We start from the raw sequence: 19,540 nt of genomic DNA, 5'->3' as shown, positions 1-19,540 counted from the left end.
CTGTCGAGATTACCTTGTGCCAGACTAAATATTATAAAGTGAGACAATTAGAGACCATGACTAAATGCAGGGTCTCACCAGACCTTCAGTACCTTCTCCTCCCCCCCTGCATCAGTCTATAGAGCCACTACATCACACAACAGCCCAAATTTACTCTAACTTAGATCTCTGACCAACTTCTTAATGAAGTAACTACAAACAACACTAAACTTATGGGGAAGATTGATAAGATTAAAGTGGAGCTTAGACTGATCAGACAATACTTTCACAATGTTCAAAAGTAAAGGAGGCCGAAACTTGCACATCTGATCAAGAGGATCTGATGAGGGCCCTGGAGTTTTATGAATGACTCTACCCAGTTTGCTTGCTCCCAAGGGGGATCTGTTAGCTACCTAGATGAGGAATCCTTTCTCCAATTAACAAACAATGCACAACAATTTTTTTGATTAAAATGATAAATGATAAATTATAAATGAGGTATCACCGTAACCGTACTGACCCGCAGAATAAAGGTGACATGTTACTTATGCTGTACGCTGCACGGGAAAAAAAAAATGCTAAAAAGCAATGCCAGAATTGATGTTTCCTTTTACATCCCACCCAGAAAGAGTTAATAAAATCTAGTCAATAAGTTACAGGCCCCAAAATGGTGGCATTGAAAAGTACATCTAATACCGCAAACACCAAGCCCTCATATGGCCACATTGCCAGAAAATAAAAATAAAAATCTAGCTTTTACAATGTGAAGACAAAAACCCCAAAAGTCGCCAAATCATTAGGACATAAGTGACTGCGACTAGAAGGAAATGTGTAAGCGGTGCGAGCGTTTTCAGGGGACCCCCCATATTTAGAGCTTATGAGAGAGAAGACACCAGCGCTGATCCCCCAGAATGCCCCTCTTCCCCGTCCGTGTCATAGGAGCTAGTGGGAAAATAGAATGGGATTTGGTGTGCCCAATTTACTCCGCACAGCTTACACATTCACTTCGGGGTTACTAATGCTCACTACATCACTTGATAAATTCTTTGAGGGGTGCGGTTTTCAAAATGGGGTCACTTTCTAGAGGTTTCCACTGTTTTGACACCTCAAGGGCTTTGTAAATGTGACATGGTTCCTGAAACTGATCACAGCCAGATCTGCCCTCTAAAAGCTCTTTGGCGCGCCTTCCCTCCTGCGTCTCGCTGTGCGTCCATATATTAGTTTACACCCACAAGTGGGGTACTATGGTAGTCGGGAGAACTTGCCTAACAAATTGTGGGATGCGTTTTCTCCTTTAACCCCTTGTGAATGTGCAAATTCTAGGGCTAAACGAAAATATTAGTAAAATAAATTCAAATTTGAAAATTTCACCTCCATTTTGTATTAATTCCTGTTAAGCACTTATAGGGTTAAATTACTAGGTATATGTTGTTTTGGCTTATTTAAGGGGTGCAGTTTTGAAAATGGGGTGATTTATGGGGGGCTTTAATACAAGGGTCTTTCAAAACGCTTTCATAACTGGATTAGGCCCTTTAAAAAATGGGTTTTGGAAATTTCTTGAAAATTTTGAATATTGTTGTTTCACTTGTAAATCTTATAATGTCCGTAAAAATTAAAAGGGTGACTAAAGTTTGATGCCGACATAAAGCAGAGATCTGGGACATGAGATTTATGATATAATTTTGGCGGTCTGACTATCTGTATGTAATGCACATCATTTCAAACTTTATAAAATGCATATTTTTCAAAATTTCCACCAAATTTCCAATTTTTTTATAATTAAACACAAAACATATCAACCAAAATTTACCACTAACATGAAGTACAATGTGTTACGAAAAAAACAATCTTAAAATCACTTTGGTAGCGTTCCAAAGTTATTGCCACATAAAGTGACACATGTCAGTTTTGAAAAATCGAGCTTGGTCAGGAAGTCAAAAAGTGCCATCGGCGGGAAGGGGTTAAAGAAAAATGCTTTAAAAAGTGATCAAAAAGTAATATGTACCCCCAAACAGTAACAATAAAAAGCATAGGCATCCCCCAAAAAATAAACAATAAACCAGAAATTAAAAATGTTATGCATCTCGGAAGATGGTGATGCAAAAGTAATTGCGTTTTGTCCCCAATTGGCTTAAATTCTTCAAAATTAGTAACTCCTAAAAAATTATATATTATATTTTATTTTATGTAATGCAAGAAAGGAGGGGAGGATTGCTTGTAATGGTTCTCAGGTGTTATAAAATGCTCAAATTTTAACTTTGGAAGGTGACACTAAGAATACAGTTCCCCATCAGAAATGGAATTGGGATATTTCTATGCAGCTGCTCTCCAGTCCTGTTTTTTTTTTTTTTCAACTGATGGTATGTGGGAATCATACAGGTAGGACTGCATCCAAGAGAACCTCATCTTTCATACAACATCAGAAACATATGTCTAAGTTTTAGAATATCTGAGATATTATTTGAAATGACCCCCCCCCTTCCTTATTTTCTCTGCATTGCTCAACAGCCCATACACTCTACACAGTTAGTAGTGTACAGCTCTCAATAGAGAGGTACGGCAAAGAATAAAGAGGATTTCACAGAAAGGAGAAGTAATTTCTTAATAAAGTGTATTATAAAATGTATTAATATAACAAATGCCAGAAAATCAAGAATTGTCTGCAAATTTTATTACACTTTAAACCTTTTATAATTTAGGAGAATCTCCGTGGTTTAGCAGCCACAAACTTGCTGTCCTCTAAATCACTACTAAGAACAGAATGATGGAAAAGTTTTAGCCGAATGTCATCCATATGTTGTACTTACACCCTGCAGTGTAGTGTGACCTGTGCTTCTGTGGGAATTATACTTTCAGTGTGTCCGTTATTACGGGGAATTGTACCCGCTGCTTTCGAAGGTCAAAAGCCGCAGGAACCCTAGACTGATTTCTGCAGGTCTTCAGCGGCAAACAACAAAATGACTCTTGCTGCAACAGCTTTCCGGAAAATGTACTAGTGAATTTCCCTAAAGAAAATTCAGCAGCGTGCTTGATGGGTTTTTCCTAGTGTATGACTAATTCATAGTCATTACTACATCGCAACGTTTTGAATGATGGCAATATTGTAATCCAAATTTTCTCTTAATTTCATGGTCCATCATGTTGTATTTAATAAATCATTGGCTATGAACTAAATGTATGTCTTTTTATTTTATTTTCCAGGTGTGCATGTTATGCTCAGTGGGATATCACCTCTTTTGTTGTCACCGCTCAGAAAAAACTAGCCGGCGATGGATGGCGCTGGATTACGCTGGCATTTCTGTCGGCATCTTGGGTTGCTATGTCTCTGGGGTGTTTTATGCTTTCTACTGTAACAATGTAAGTAATCATTCATTCTCAGTTTTCATACTTGATCAGTGAAGAAAACCATTCATTTCCTGGCTCAAATCAATGAAGCCATCACATTGGTTTCCAGTGCCTCAGGCAAGGTTTTATTTTGTATTCTCCAGACCTTGAGTCTTATTTATCTTGCTAATGAGCACTGTTGGGAGCTGAAGTCCACATAATTTTCATGAGTGAATTTCCATATTAAAAATAATGAGTGAAGGGACATTTGAACTCCTGCCTTCTGTGTGTCCTGTTTGAACACGCTTTGCCAACTGCATCTGCGGCATGAGAGCTTACACAGCAGTACTTCAAAAGGAGCCTTTTATGGCAGAGAGGCAAATGCCAACAGAGTCATTTGGGGTTCATTAACTATATTCTGTAATTGGGGAATTGAGGGGGTCAGTGGATTGTGAATGGATTGTACATAGGATGCAGATTGACTTGCATAATCCTTACACTTGTAACATGCAAAAGTTGGGAGAGCAAGTTATTGTTTGGGATGTTTCAGCCATAAGTATAGATTATGTACAACACTACAGATTACAAACTTCTTCTACATCTTTCAGATGGCGTAGCACATCATTTTGGTGTAACCCACCTTGTTCTGCTGTATCTTGCATTCTGTGTGAATGATGTACTGGATATTGTTGTTTTTGCCTGTAGTTAAGTGTGTGTGTTGGTCTTGCGTTTTATTAAAGTGCTTAAAGAGTTGTTCCCATCTTGCAAATCATGGCAAAGATCTCAGGGTGGTTTTAGGCAAAGTGTGGCTCTGGACAATGTTAGGTCCGGTTCACATGTGCGTTTGGTAAATCTGTTCGAAATCAGTATTTGACATCTTTAAAAACTGATTTCAAACTATCCAGATTAAAACCCATTGATTTCAATGGGTTTTAAAAGTAATCCGTATGTATCAGTTTGTCATTTCTGTCTAGTTTCCGCTTTTTTTTTTTTGTGTGAAGAGAAAGTTAGAATTTGCAGGACTTTGCGACCGTACTAAAAATAAGGATTCCAGACGGACTGCAACCAATCCAGTTTTTTTGTTTGTTTTAAACATTGAGGTCTATGGAAAACGGATTACAAACTAACGCTGGGTTCACACCAGCATTCGATCTCCGTTTTCAGGTTTCCGTCTTCTGCATCCAAAAGACAGAAACCTGTCATGCCGAGTCTGACCGTGAGCGTTTTATGCGCTCCGTGGCGAAACCGATTTTTTTTTTTTTTTTTTTTTTTCTGTATAAAACCGGACACAGAATACTGCATGTCCAACTCTGTGTCTGGTTTAAAAAAAAAAAAAAACTGTTTCGCCACGGAGAGCATAAAACGCTCACCGGCGCACACGAAGATTTTTCAAGCCCATTCAAATGAATGGGCTTGAAACATGCTGGCGGGTTTCCGTCTCCTGCCTCTGTTTTGTGCAGGAAACGGAAACCTGCAGAATGGAGTACAGGCGCAGATGTGAACGAGCCCTGATTACCTACTGATAGCAATCAATTTGTGTCCATTTTTTTGCGCACGTTCAAAACTCAAAATAAAGGAGGAAGAAAAAAAAAAACTGGTCAAAAACTGATTACAAACTGACACCGCTTTAATCTGGATGACCAAGAGAGGCCCCTATGTTTAAAGAGGACCTTTCACCATTTTGCCCACAGGCAGTTCTATATACTGCCGGAAAGCTGACAGTGCCCTGAGTTCAGCACACTGTCGGCTTTTCCGATCTGGGCCCAGTGTGAAGAGCTTACGGTCCGGTACCGTAGCTCTTCTATGGTCAGAAGGGCGTTTCTGACAGTTAGCCAGAGACGTCCTTCTTCACAGCACAGCCAATCGCGCCGGGAACGCCCCCTCCCTCTGCTCACACAGCTCGTCCATAGACGAGCATTATCAGGGAGGGAGGGGGGAGTTCCTCCCGACTCTCACAGCACAGCGCGATTGGCTGTGCTGTGAAGAAGGACGTTCCTGGCTAACTGTCAGAAACGCCCTTCTGACCATAGAAGAGCTACGGTACTGGACCGTAAGCTCTTCACACCGGGCACAGATCGGGAAAGCCGACAGTGTGCTGAACTCAGCGCACTGTCAGCTTTCCGGCAGTATATAAAACTGCCTGTGGACAAAATGGTGAAAGGTCCTCTTTAACTGACAAAAGAATTAACCTGCACAAAAAATGAAATGCAAAATTTTTTATTTTATTTTGAAAATAGGCGACTTTCACCTCAGGTACATCATTCTGATGGCTCAGATTATGATCAGTGCTGCAAACATCACATTTCCATAAACCTCCCACTCTATAGAATGAACCCGCAGGATATCACTGCTGTAACTAAAGAAGTGCTGGTAAATTTAATGCAATAAAGACCAATCCAAGGGAAAAACCTTCTATAGAAGTTACCAATGGACAAATAGATCCGCGCTTACCAGCTGTTTTCTTGTTATATTCGTTTATTAATAGCCTTTCACACAACGCGTTTCGAAACAATACAAGTTTCTTCTTCAGGTGAACAAAGGACAATGTTACAAACACTGCTCAAACAGAGTATAAATGGGCTTTTAGGGAACCACCCCCCACACATGACCATTTCCATCATAAGTAGGTGTCACACATATAACACAGCATATATTGCAAAAATAAAAAGCAACAAACACAGCAAATATAATATATAATGTAATAGAATAGACAGACCTGTTGTTAAGTTTAACCGCACCCTCGGCGTGTTACTCGCATGGCGTGTATCTATTCAGAGAAGGACCGCACGGAAGTTCCCAATTAGGTCACTTCCGGTTATCATGGAACGCACATGCGTACCAAACTGTCCTAATCGGCCAACCTAATATATATGCCACAATATATATTCATACTAGTGGTCCACATAAAAAAGTTATATATCAGGTATTAGTGGGATACTCACACAACCGGGCACCAACATAGCTCAAAAGAGAAAAGAGCCGTCCGAGAGCGACAAGCGCTTCACTTCCGGTATCCCTCGTGGAACGCATATGCGCTCCACAGACACAACCACCGGAGCGCACATGCTATCCAGAGGCCGGAAACCAAGTGAAGCGTGTACATATCGATGTATCTATTGTATTCATTAATCTATACAACATGAAATATAAAGATAAAAATTATAAAAATACATATATTACCAACAACCATAGTATGAAACACACTATGCATTAGTACTTGTATATATAAAAAAAGGGGACCCCACATATCAAACCCGAATTTCCCCATTAGATTTTACAATAAAGGCATCCATCGTTTTAATGTTGTAAATCTATTGGGGGTAAATAGATTTACAACATTAAAACGACGTGAAATATATTGGATTTATCAGCTGGATACACTTAGTCCAGTTGGGTTGAATGAGACCCTAGAAGATATCACATCTTGAAAGTGAATTAAAAAAGATGGTGAGTCTTGAAAAAAAAAAAAAAAAAAAAGAAAAGACTCACCATATATGTGCTATACATTCTATTTTATATATAGATACAAGCAGGAACTGCTGTTCGCTTGTTAATTTTACTATTGGATGCCTTTATTGTAAAATCTAATGGGGAAATTCGGGTTTGATATGTGGGGTCCCCTTTTTTTATATATACAAGTACTAATGCATAGTGTGTTTCATACTATGGTTGTTGGTAATATATGTATTTTTATAATTTTTATCTTTATATTTCATGTTGTATAGATTAATGAATACAATAGATACATCGATATGTACACGCTTCACTTGGTTTCCGGCCTCTGGATAGCATGTGCGCTCCGGTGGTTGTGTCTGTGGAGCGCATATGCGTTCCACGAGGGATACCGGAAGTGAAGCGCTTGTCGCTCTCGGACGGCTCTTTTCTCTTTTGAGCTATGTTGGTGCCCGGTTGTGTGAGTATCCCACTAATACCTGATATATAACTTTTTTATGTGGACCACTAGTATGAATATATATTGTGGCATATATATTAGGTTGGCCGATTAGGACAGTTTGGTACGCATGTGCGTTCCATGATAACCGGAAGTGACCTAATTGGGAACTTCCGTGCGGTCCTTCTCTGAATAGATACACGCCATGCGAGTAACACGCCGAGGGTGCGGTTAAACTTAACAACAGGTCTGTCTATTCTATTACATTATATATTATATTTGCTGTGTTTGTTGCTTTTTATTTTTGCAATATATGCTGTGTTATATGTGTGACACCTACTTATGATGGAAATGGTCATGTGTGGGGGGTGGTTCCCTAAAAGCCCATTTATACTCTGTTTGAGCAGTGTTTGTAACATTGTCCTTTGTTCACCTGAAGAAGAAACTTGTATTGTTTCGAAACGCGTTGTGTGAAAGGCTATTAATAAACGAATATAACAAGAATACAGCTGGTAAGCGCGGATCTATTTGTCCATTGGTAACTTCTATAGAAGGTTTTTCCCTTGGATTGGTCTTTATTGCATTGTTCTATACGTGGATACACGGTTAAAAGATCTGCTTGCTATCATTTTGCTGAAAGATTTGCTGAAAGATTTGCTTGTATGCTGTGATCATTATCACAGCAAATCAAGGTGATTACTATTGATGCACTTTTTTGTGAGAATCATCACAAGGATAATGCGCAAGGTGCCGCGCGGTGTTCTTTTTTGTTTTTCTTTGCTGGTAAATTTAATCTCTCATGGGTTGAGTTTTGGTGTCTTGTGGGAATGTGATTTTGACAGCTTTATGCATCATGGGAGGATTTTTCAGAGGTGGATGTCATCTATTTGCATGAAACATAATAGTAATTCATTTTTTTGTTATATTTGGGAAATATTTTCTTTAACAAAGTAGGTCATCTATAAGTTAGATTGCCAGTCACCCATATATGTTAATGAAATATAAATAATTTTCATCTACATGTATAAGGTTTCATATTATATTCATCAGACACGAAAGAAAATAATGGGAATAACACTTTAACAGCAGCCAGGAGTGTCTTCACATGTAGTGCTATTCCCTCAAACATTTCTAATTAAAAAATAAAATGGCATGTCTCAAACAGAATTCAAGTAGCACCACTGGTGTCTTCTTGGAATCCAAACTCTCTAGTCAAAGCATGAATGTGTCTGATATGGACCAGGCAAAATTGTGTTTCGGATTGCAGTTCACACTACAGTTACTAATGTCCGTTGCAGTCTTCTTCATAAGATTATGGCAACGGACATTAAACTGTCACAGTGAACGGTCACAGACTGACACTAATATAAACAATCATGTTTGTTTACTTTTGTAAGGGGGCGTTCACACTACCGTCGGGTTTTTCTGTCCGCTTGAGAAGTCGGACATCTTCACTTGCGGACAGTGAAGGAAGGGCACGGAGTGCAAAAGAACGCACCCGATGCCCATTTAAATAAATGACAGGTGTCACGGACACAGCTAGTGTCCGCTCCTAATGTCCGTGACAGATTTTGAGCGACACTACCTGTCGGACACTGACTGTAGTGTGAACGCCCCCTAACAGAAGATAAAGTGGAGCCTGCAGGACTTGACCTTTACAAAATGTAAACAAACATGACTGAAACTACCTTCATTTTGTTTATATTCGTGTCAAAGGGAAAGGACACAGGATCAGGCTCTGACCATTCTCTGTGACAGTGTAATGTCCGTTCTATCATCCTATTGTGGAAGACCGCATCGAACATTAGTATGAACTCCCCCTAACAACTGTCAGACGAAGTTATATTTACTAATCCAAAAATGTTTCTAATTTTGTTGCACTTTTTTGCTCAATAATTTGAGACTTTATACTGATCTCACCACTTTGGAAACTAGAGTAACCCTGTAATAAACACTTAAATAAAAAGTTACTCGGCACCAAGCCACAAAATGATACATTTTTAGAAAATATAACTTTTAATCTTCATGTAAGTCCATGCGCATAGCAGTCAGAGAAAAAAACGCCTAAGGGATGTATGTCTCGAAACATTGGATATACATTGGTGAGCTGTATGTACTGTTTTGTTTGTGTTTAACCCCTGTAATCTGAAGAGTGAACGGGCTGCAGTACTGGTGTAGCAGTTTCCAAACGTTCTGAAGGCAGCAACAATTTTTGACCAATTTTGCTAGAGACCCCTCTCTACTAGCTTTTTATTCCGCTGTAATCTTCCTGTGTAATCTTTTGGGCTGCTCCATTAGTAATCCAGAGTACAATAAGTGGAGGCTGAGGGAAAGTGAGAGAAAATAACGAAGATTCATATTCACCTTATCTCATGTCTCCTGCGTATCCTCTCACACCATGCATGATCTTCAGGCCTCCTGTGTTGTGACGCGCCTTGAAAGAGGGACATCAAATGTGGTACGTTGAAGCCGTGATGCATTGACCTAGCATTATGACGTCAGTGTACCTCATCATAGGCCTCGGCGTTGACCTCAGGGGTGGGTGATGTCACAGGACAGTACCATACAAACAGGAGAGGTGAGCATAAGTTTTTATTATATTTACTCTTCTTCCCTGGGTACACCACAGTAGACTGTGCTGTACTACTGATACTGAGGGCTGATCTTTATCAGTCGCTGTATTGCCACTGTTGTTTTGCACTGCGCAGCCTATTTTCCACTGCCTTGCAACACACCGCTAAAACCCACAGTTTGGAAACCACTGCACTATACTATGTTATTTTCTAGGAGTGAAGTTTGTTGTCCTGAATGTATTTGCTTTATGTTCATAGCATTATTATGCTTTTTTTTTTTTTTTTTCTTTCTGCAGTACTGGCGCCAAGTGTATTTAATCACAGTGCTGGCTATGATCTTGGCTGTATTCTTCGCTCAGATTCATCCTAGCTACCTCACTCAACAGTGGCACAGACTGCGCTCTTTTATATTTTGTTCTGTCTCTGGTTATGGAATTATTCCTACTATCCATTGGATTTGGCTCAATGGAGGCATTGGGGCTTCTATAGTCCAGGTGGGTACAAATTATGAGGTAGGTCCTTGAATCCTTCTTGAATCTCAATGGCACTCTGCACGTTTTGTATTTACTGTTTTTATTTCTTCTTTTCTAGGAATTTGCTCCTCGTGTAATTGTCATGTATCTAATTGCAGCATCTGCATTTCTGTTTTATATTTCTAAGGTTCCTGAGAGATATTTTCCAGGTAACAAAACACACCTATGAAATTACAAACACTTTTGGTCTGTGTAAAATGCATTGCTTTTTTCAGGATTTAAAAGGGTTGTCAAGTTTCAGACAAACATATTAAAAAATTAATATTATCGATTGGAAAATTTTAATGTATAAATTACACAGTGTACTTTCTGTATCAGTTCCTTGTGGTTTTCTAGCTCTCTGCTTGGTGTCATTCATTTTATATACTCGAGTATAAGTCGACCCGAATATAAGTCGACCCCCCTCTAATTTTACCTCAAAAAAACAGGGAAAAAAATAGCAGCCTTTTGCCGTACAGGCCAAAGCCTGTGCTAGCAGTAACAGGCTATTACTACTACCACAGTCTTTGGGCCTATATGGTAATATCCCAGACCACGTGACATCTGGAATTTTACCATATAGGCCTGAAGCCGGCTAGGATTAACATCGGATCCCGGAGAGGTGAATAAAACTGTTTATTATTTTCTCTCACCTCCACTGGGACTCCGATTATTATACTCGAGGGTCTGAAAAGACCCCCCGAGTATAATAATAGCGGCAGTGGGATCACGGCCGGGGCTTGGGCCTACTCACTGCCAGCCTCTGCAACCTATAGTATAAGGTGACGCGGGGGTCAGCAGTGAGCAGGCCCGGGGACAAACAAACATTAAGCGCTCATACTTACCGACCTCGCACTGCTGCTCCCGCTGCCGCCGCTGCTCATCTTCTCCTGCGGCTGCTTGTCTTCTCCTGCGGCTGCTCCTGCATCTCAGTGTAGGGGGTGTGATGACACCGCCTGTGCTGAGACGCAGTAAGAAGTCATCGACGCGGGCCTGAGCTAACATGGCCACGTCACCCAGCGTGTGTTGTAGCCGGGGGAGGGGGCCAGGACTGGAGCGGAGGCCCGCTGCAGCCGAGTCAATACGGTCAAGTCAATTACCGTATTGACTCGAGTGATAATTTCACTGGTCCGCAGTAAAAGACATCTGTGAGAGGCCTCTGGAACAGTGCTGCTGCCGATAGGTGGTCGATGAGGCAACGCTGTCTCCAGGGCCGCCTTAAGATGTTTCCAAGGCAGAGAAGATGCTCTGGAAACATCTTGGGGTGGTCCTGGAGGCAGCGATGCCTCACCACTCACCTATCGCTGCTCCAGCGGCCTCCAATAGATGTCTTTCACTGGGGACCGGTCATGTGGCATTTTCAATTACCGTAGTGACGCAAGTATAAGCCGAGGCGCAGTTTTTCAGCACAAAAACTGTGCTGAAAAACTCGGCTTATACTCAAGTATATACGGTACTTCTGAAGCCCAAGAGAGATTAACACTGTTCTTATGTTTGATTTCCTCCCCTGGCCTTCTGCTTATTATACTCTGGGGTCTGAAGAGTATAACAACAGTTTTGGATGGGACATGTTCAATTTGGTGAAACTGCCAGACAAACCATGGGAGACGAATCTTGCAAGGTTCGCCCATTACATATGCTTACTTGCACTGCCATTAATCATAATCAAGGTAAAATGCGCGATTAATTGTGATTTTGATTTAGGATATAACTGCCCAGCACTAGTCCATGGTCATGTGATGAGCACACATGTCCACAGCTCATTACCAGGCAGATGTCTGTTTATTGTGCTGTGACTGTAACAAGCTGTGCACCTGTGTGTCCATCACATAACCATGACCTCTCCTGGGCTCCGGTACAGCTTCCTGTTCTCTTTGGGCCTAGCGCAGGCTTCAGCAGTCCTCAATGTCAGTTAGAAGACTGGAAACGAAGGAGGAGCAGTGGCAAAGCCCAGGATAGGTGTGTAACACTATTTTTTTATGTTTGTTCATATCCCCTGGGCCTCCGCTTATTATACTCTGGGGTCTTGTTCTCATACTTTGGGAGTTTCAGCCCGAAAAAAAAAAAATTGCAAATGTAATCTCACAAATATTGAAGAACCAAACTGAAATAACCACACTAAAATAACCACCATGAACAAAATCATGTTATTTATCCGGGTTGACTTTATTTTTTTTGATTTTTCGGACTATAAGACGCACCTAGGTTTTAGAGGAGGAAAATAGGGAAAAAAAATTTTGAAGCAAAAACTGGTAAAATATTTAATATATGGGAGTTGTAGTTTTGCAACAGCTGCAAGGCCACATTGACAGGTGACCCTGCAGCTGTACGGGGATGTATAGGGCGTTTTTTTTTTGCGGGGCCAGATGTACTTTTTAGTTATACCATTTTGGGGAATGTCTATTTCTTAGATCACCTTGTATTGAAAAAAAAACAGGAGGTGATTTAGAACTTTTATTTATTTTATATTTTTATTATATATTTTTAAAGCTTTTTTTTTTACTATTTTATTCCCCCCCGGGGGCTTGAACCTGCGGTCACTTGATTGCAAGTCCCATAGACGGCAATACAACTGTATTGCCGTCTATGGGACATTCTGTCTATTAGTATTACGGCTGGTCATAGACCCAGCCGCAATACTAATATATAGCCGTGACAGGCCTGGGAGCCTCATTAGGCTCCCGGCTGTCACCCGAACAGGTCGGCTCCTGCGATATCGCCGCGCAGGAGCCGGCCTGCAACGTCACAGGTACGGGGCCGGTGGGGACCGGCCCCGGGGGAGAAGAGGCCACCGATACTGACCCGGCATCCGCTGTACTAGAGAGGCGGATGCCGGGGAGGGATAGAAGCCATCACAGGTGCCGGGGCCTGAGACATCGCTGCGCTCCTCTGCCCTGCATGAAGCCAGCGGCGGGGGGACGGAGGAGCGGAATACCGTAGCATCGCCCCTGCCGCTGCTGGCTTCATGCAGGGCAGAGGAGCGCAGCGATGTCTCAGGCCCCGGCGTCTATCACTTGCCGGCTTCCGCCTCTCTATTACAGCGGATGCCAGGCGCCACATTCAGACTATAAGACGCACCCTTCTTTTCCCCCCAAATTTTGGGGGAAAAAAGTGCGTCTTATAGTCCGAAAAATACGGTAATTGGCCAGCCCTACTAAACTGATTTTTTTTTTATTTATTTTTTTTAAATCCACTGAAGCAGAATGAATGACCGCAAGCAGAGCTCTAGAGAACTATGAGGAATTGATACAGAAAGTATATTTGACAAATTTATTTTAAGATGTCTGTTGTAGCATTTAACGTGACTTTAGTGTAAATGTCTTAATTAGAAACTGCCCATCAATTGAAGCGCTTCTGTGATTGATGTGAATTTATTGCCAGAGCTAACTTATTTTTTTTTTTTTTAAATATCTATCTATAATCTATAATATAAAATAAAAACTATTCCTGTACTATGGCAACATAATGGGACCCTCGCTGCTATTGCTGGCAATGGTTCAGCTGTCAGCAGTGGCGCTTCCAATATATATATATATATATATATATATATATATAATATTAAAATTTGTTTATATTGTAGACCACAGGGAAGGGGGCAGGGGAAATGGGAGGAAAGAGCTGCCCAGCAATTTAAATGAATATATCTGATTGCATCTTTGAAGGCGGCTTGTGCTAAGTAGATCTGCCAATCATGTTAACGTGCTATATCTATATATGTCCTGACATGGCTTAAGGTTACAAAGTTGTATCTGAACAAGCCATAAGATTTCTGGAACAATGTCCTTTGGACAGACCAAAGTGGAGATGTTTCTCTATAATGTACAAAGCTACATCTTGGCAAAAACACACACTCCTCATACGAAATGTCAAGGGCTGATGATTTGGGCTTGTTCTGCAACCACAGGACCAGTCATTGAGCTGACCTTGAACTCTGTATACCAGTGTATTCTGTAGTCATATGTGAGGCCATCTATCCATCCGTTAAAGCTTGGCCAAATTTGGGTCACGCAACAGCATAATGACCAAGAACCAAAGAAGAGAAGTAATTCTACAACAGAGTGGCTTTAAAAAGAAAATAATCTGGTGTTCCATTGACCCAGTCAAATTCCCGACCTCAAACCAATTGAAGTGTTGTGGCAGGACCTTAACCCCTTCCTGACATTCGCCGTAATAGTACGGCGCTGCAGGGAAGGGCTTCCCGCAAACCGCCGTACTATTACTGCGGATGCATGGTGCACACACAGAAACTGTGTGCGCACCATGCACAGCGGGTGTCAGCCGTAATACACGGCTGACAATGCCCCGTAACACCCGCGGTCGGAACCGGGTCCGATCGTGGGTGTTAACCCCTGAGATGCCGGTGATCAACATGACCACCAGCACCTCCGGGGTTACAATGTCATATGGTGCCGATCGACACCCCCCGCGCCGGTTTCGGGGGGTGCAGGTGTTCGTAGGGGGCAGCCCGGGGTCTGATCAGTGACCCCGGGCCTGCCCCTTCACTTACCCCGTCCTCGCACCTGGCCGATCCTGCCGTAAATGAAGCTGTCAGCCTGTGCGTCTACACAGGCTGACAGCTTCCTATACACTGCAATACACGTGTAACACGTGTATTGCAGCGTATCTCTATTGAAGCAGTGATCAGCCGATCACTGCTTCAATCCCCCATGGGGACAGAAAAAAAAAGTGAAAAAAAAGTCAAAATAAAAAAGTTTAAATAAGTTTAAAATAAATTATAAATAAAGCCCCAAAAATCCCTTTTTCCCCCATATAAAATTTTATTATGTAAAATAAAGAAAAATAGAAAAAAACATTACATATTTGGTATCGCCGCGTCCGTAATAACCTGAACAATAAATTAAAACATTTAACCCGAACGGCGAATGTCGTAAAAAAAAAAAACGTAGAAAACCGCACAAAATAATGATTATTCACCACCTTTCCCTTACAAAATGTTGAGTAAAAAGTAATCAAATGGTCAGATGAAAACCAAAATGGTACCAATAAAAAGAAGGTCTTCCCGCAAAAAATAAGCCCTCAACCAGCTCTGTCTAGCGAAAAATAAAAACGTTATGCCTTTCAGAAGATGGCGATGCAAAAACAATAGATTTTTTTTCCCTGAATTGAATTCTATTCTGCACAAATAGCAACGCATTAAAAAAATCATATACAGTGAGGCAAAAAAGTATTTAGTCAGTCACCAATAGTGCAAGTTCCACCACTTAAAAAGATGAGAGGCGTCTGTAATTTACATCATAGGTAGACCTCAACTATGAGAGACAAAATGAGAAAACAAATCCAGAAAATCACATTGTCTGATTTTGTAAGAATTTATTTGCAAATTATGGTGGAAAATAAGTATTTGGTCAGTAACAAAATTTCATTTTAATACTTTGTTATATATCCTTTGTTGGCAATGACAGAGGTCAAACGTTTTCTGTAACTCTTCACAAGGTTGGCACACACTGTTGTTGGTATGTTGGCCCATTCTTCCCTGCAGATCTCCTCTAGAGCAGTGATGTTTTGGGGCTGTCGCTTGGCAACACGGACTTTCAACTCCCTCCAAAGGTTTTCTATAGGGTTGAGATCTGGAGACTGGCTAGGCCACTCCAGGACCTTGAAATGCTTCTTACAAAGCCACTCCTTCGTTGCCCTGGCGGTGTGCTTTGGATCATTGTCATGTTGAAAGACCCAGCCACGTTTCATCTTCAATGCCCTTGCTGATGGAAGGAGGTTTGCACTCAAAATCTCATGATAAATGGCCCCATTCATTCTTTCATGTACCCGGATCAGTCGTCCTGGCCCCTTTGCAGAGAAACAGCCCCAAAGCATGATGTTTCCACCCCCATGCTTTACAGTAGGTATGGTGTTTGATGGATGAAACTCAGTATTCTTTTTCCTCCAAACACGAAAAGTTGTGTTTCTACCAAACAGTTCCAGTTTGGTTTCATCAGACCATAGGACATTCTCCCAATACTCTTCTGGATCATCTAAATGCTCTCTAGCAAACTTCAGACGGGCCCGGACATGTACTGGCTTAAGCAGTGGGACACGTCTGGCACTGCAGGATCTGAGTCCCTGGCAGCGTAGTGTGTTACTGATGGTAGGCTTTGTAACATTGGTCCCAGCTCTCTGCAGTTCATTCACTAGGTCCCCCCGCGTGGTTCTGGGATTTTTGCTCACCGTTCTTGTGATCATTTTGACCCCACGGGGGGAATTTTGCGTGGAACCCCAGATCGAGGGAGATTATCAGTGGTCTTGTATGTCTTCCATTTTCTAATTATTGCTCCCACAGTTGATTTCTTCAATCCAAGCTGGTTGCCTATTGCAGATTCAGTCTTCCCAGCCTGGTGCAGGGCTACAATTTTGTTTCTGGTGTCCTTTGACAGCTCTTTGGTCTTCACCATAGTGGGGTTTGGAGTCTGACTGTTTGAGGGTGTGCACAGGTGTCTTTTTATACTAATAACAAGTTTAAACAGGTGCTATTACTACAGGTAATGAGTGGAGGAAAGAGGAGACTCTTAAAGAAGAAGTTACAGGTCTGTGAGAGCCAGAAATCTTGATTGTTTGTAGGTGACCAAATACTTATTTTCCACCATAATTTGCAAATAAATTCTTACAAAATCAGACAATGTGATTTTCTGGATTTGTTTTCTCATTTTGTCTCTCATAGTTGAGGTCTACCTATGATGTAAATTACACACGCCTCTCATCTTTTTAAGTGGTGGAACTTGCACTATCGGTGACTGACTAAATACTTTTTTGCCCCACTGTAAATGAGGTATCGCCGTAACCGTACCGACCCGCAGAATAAAGGTAACATGTTACTTATGCTGTATGCTGCACGGGAAAAAAAATGCTAAAAAGCAATGCCAGAATTGATGTTTCCTTTTACATCCCACCCAGAAAGAGTTAATAAAATGTAGTCAATAAGTTACAGGCCCCAAAATGGTGGCATTGAAAAGTACATCTAATACCGCAAACACCAAGCCCTCATATGGCCACATTGCCAGAAAATAAAAATAAAAATCTAGCTTGTACAATGTGAAAACAAAAACCCCAAAAGTCGCCAAATCATTAGGACATAAGTGGCTGGGACTAGAAGGAAATGTGTAAGCGGTGCGAGCGTTTTCAGGGGACCCCCCATATTTAGAGCTTATGAGAGAGAAGACACCAGCGCTGATCCCCCAGAATGCCCCTCTTCCCCGTCCGCGTCATAGGAGCTAGTGGGAAAATAGAATGGGATTTGGTGTGCCCAATTTACTCCGCACAGCTTACATATTCACTTCTGGGTTACTAATGCTCACTACATCACTTGATAAATTCTTTGAGGGGTGCGGTTTTCAAAATGGGGTCACTTTCTAGAGGTTTCCTTTGTTTTGACTCCTCAAGGGCTTTGTAAATGCGACATGGTTCCTGAAACTGATCACAGCCAGATCTGCCCTCTAAAAGCTCTTTGGCGCGCCTTCCCTCCTGCGTCTCGCTGTGCGTCCATATATTAGTTTACACCCACAAGTGGGGTACTATGGTAGTCGGGAGAACTTGCCTAACAAATTGTGGGTGCGTTTTCTCCTTTAACCCCTTGTGAATGTGCAAATTCTAGGGCTAAACGAAAATATTAGTAAAATAAATTCAAATTTGAAAATTTCACCTCCATTTTGTATTAATTCCTGTTAAGCGGTCTGACTATCTGTATGTAATGTACATAATTTCAAACTTTATAAAATGCATATTTTTCAAAATTTCCACCAAATTTCCAATTTTTTTTATAATTAAACACAAAACATATCAACCAAAATTTACCACTAACATGAAGTACAATGTGTTCCGAAAAAACAATCTTAAAATCACTTTGGTAAGTTAAAGCGTTCCAAAGTTATTGCCACATAAAGTGACACATGTCAGTTTTGAAAAATCGAGCTTGGTCAGGAAGTCAAAAAGTGCCATCGGCGGGAAGGGGTTAAGTGAACTGTGCTTAAATCAATACCCACAAACCTCCATGACCTGAAGCAACATAAAGGCACACAGAAAGGCTGTACTATAGAAAGGCTAGTAATAAAGCGGCTTGTTTGATCCGCCAACAAGCACAAGCATCTGGTCGGTGGGACACACCTGGTGCTGGGAGCTGTACGTCTTCTGTGTTCCCCATCCTGTACTGGATTCACTGGTAACTCAGTACCTGTTGCTTCAAGCATCTGTACACTAGACTGGACTGGTGCTTTGAGAAGCGATAATATACTGATGTTTCTTTTCCACTAAACTACTGACTACTGCAGACTAGCCCACTCCTGTGACTTATGTAGCTACTATTATGTGCTACTAATCTTGACCGCTCTGTCGAGATTACCTTGTGCCAGACTAAATATTATAAAGTGAGACAATTAGAGACCATGACTAAATGCAGGGTCTCACCAGACCTTCAGTACCTTCTCCTCCCCCCCTGCATCAGTCTATAGAGCCACTACATCACACAACAGCCCAAATTTACTCTAACTTAGATCTCTGACCAACTTCTTAATGAAGTAACTACAAACAACACTAACCTTATGGGGAAGATTGATAAGATTAAAGTGGAGCTTAGACTGATCAGACAATACTTTCACAATGTTCAAAAGTAAAGGAGGCCGAAACTTGCACATCTGATCAAGAGGATCTGATGAGGGCCCTGGAGTTTTATGAATGACTCTACCCAGTTTGCTTGCTCCCAAGGGGGATTTGTTAGCTACCTAGATGAGGAATCCTTTCTCCAATTAACAAACAATGCACAACAATTTTTTTGATTCGGACATTACTTTGAAAGAGAGCAAGCAATGTTTGATACAGCCAAGAGAAAATCTCCATGTTGAGATGGACTCCAATTAGAGGTGTATCTTAGGTACTCTAAACAACTTGTTCCCCCTGCTCCTGGAGATGGTTAAAGCTGTCCTTGACAGGTTTACTCTTTTAGACTTGTTATATGAAGCAACAATAGTACTTTTGAAGCCAAACAAGAAACATTTGGAATGTGCATCTTATAGACCCATTTCATTACAAATTGAGATGATAAATTAACAAAAATCCTGACTACTGACTACTGGAGTGTAAGCATCTCCCAACATGAGCTCCTGACTTTCATCAAAGTAAAACCTTGTAATTGAGCTACCTGCAAGACGAAAACCAGGAAATATCGGCTCCATGGAAGACATAACTAAGCGAGACTAAAAACATCCCAAGAGAAAAATGAAATAAGAACAGAAAAAGGATTTTAAAATACAAGAGAA

General features: G+C 41.2%; 1 protein-coding gene across 2 annotated transcripts in view; it reads left to right on the top strand.

The window, feature by feature from the left end:
- PAQR3 (progestin and adipoQ receptor family member 3) overlaps window positions 1-19,540 on the top strand; it is a 51,269-nt gene that overhangs the window by 10,270 nt on the left and 21,459 nt on the right. For both annotated transcript variants that reach the window (XM_075283960.1, XM_075283953.1), the window contains exons 4-6: window positions 3,181-3,336; window positions 10,065-10,262; window positions 10,360-10,450. In XM_075283960.1, the coding sequence (XP_075140061.1) occupies window positions 3,181-3,336; window positions 10,065-10,262; window positions 10,360-10,450 (445 nt within the window). The remainder of the gene's footprint in view (window positions 1-3,180; window positions 3,337-10,064; window positions 10,263-10,359; window positions 10,451-19,540) is intronic.

The sequence above is a fragment of the Leptodactylus fuscus genome, chromosome 1, assembly GCF_031893055.1.
Source record: "Leptodactylus fuscus isolate aLepFus1 chromosome 1, aLepFus1.hap2, whole genome shotgun sequence".
Taxonomy (NCBI): Eukaryota; Metazoa; Chordata; class Amphibia; order Anura; family Leptodactylidae; genus Leptodactylus; species Leptodactylus fuscus.
Note: the sequence above shows the minus strand (reverse complement) of the source record. Positions and strands in the feature narration are given on the sequence as shown.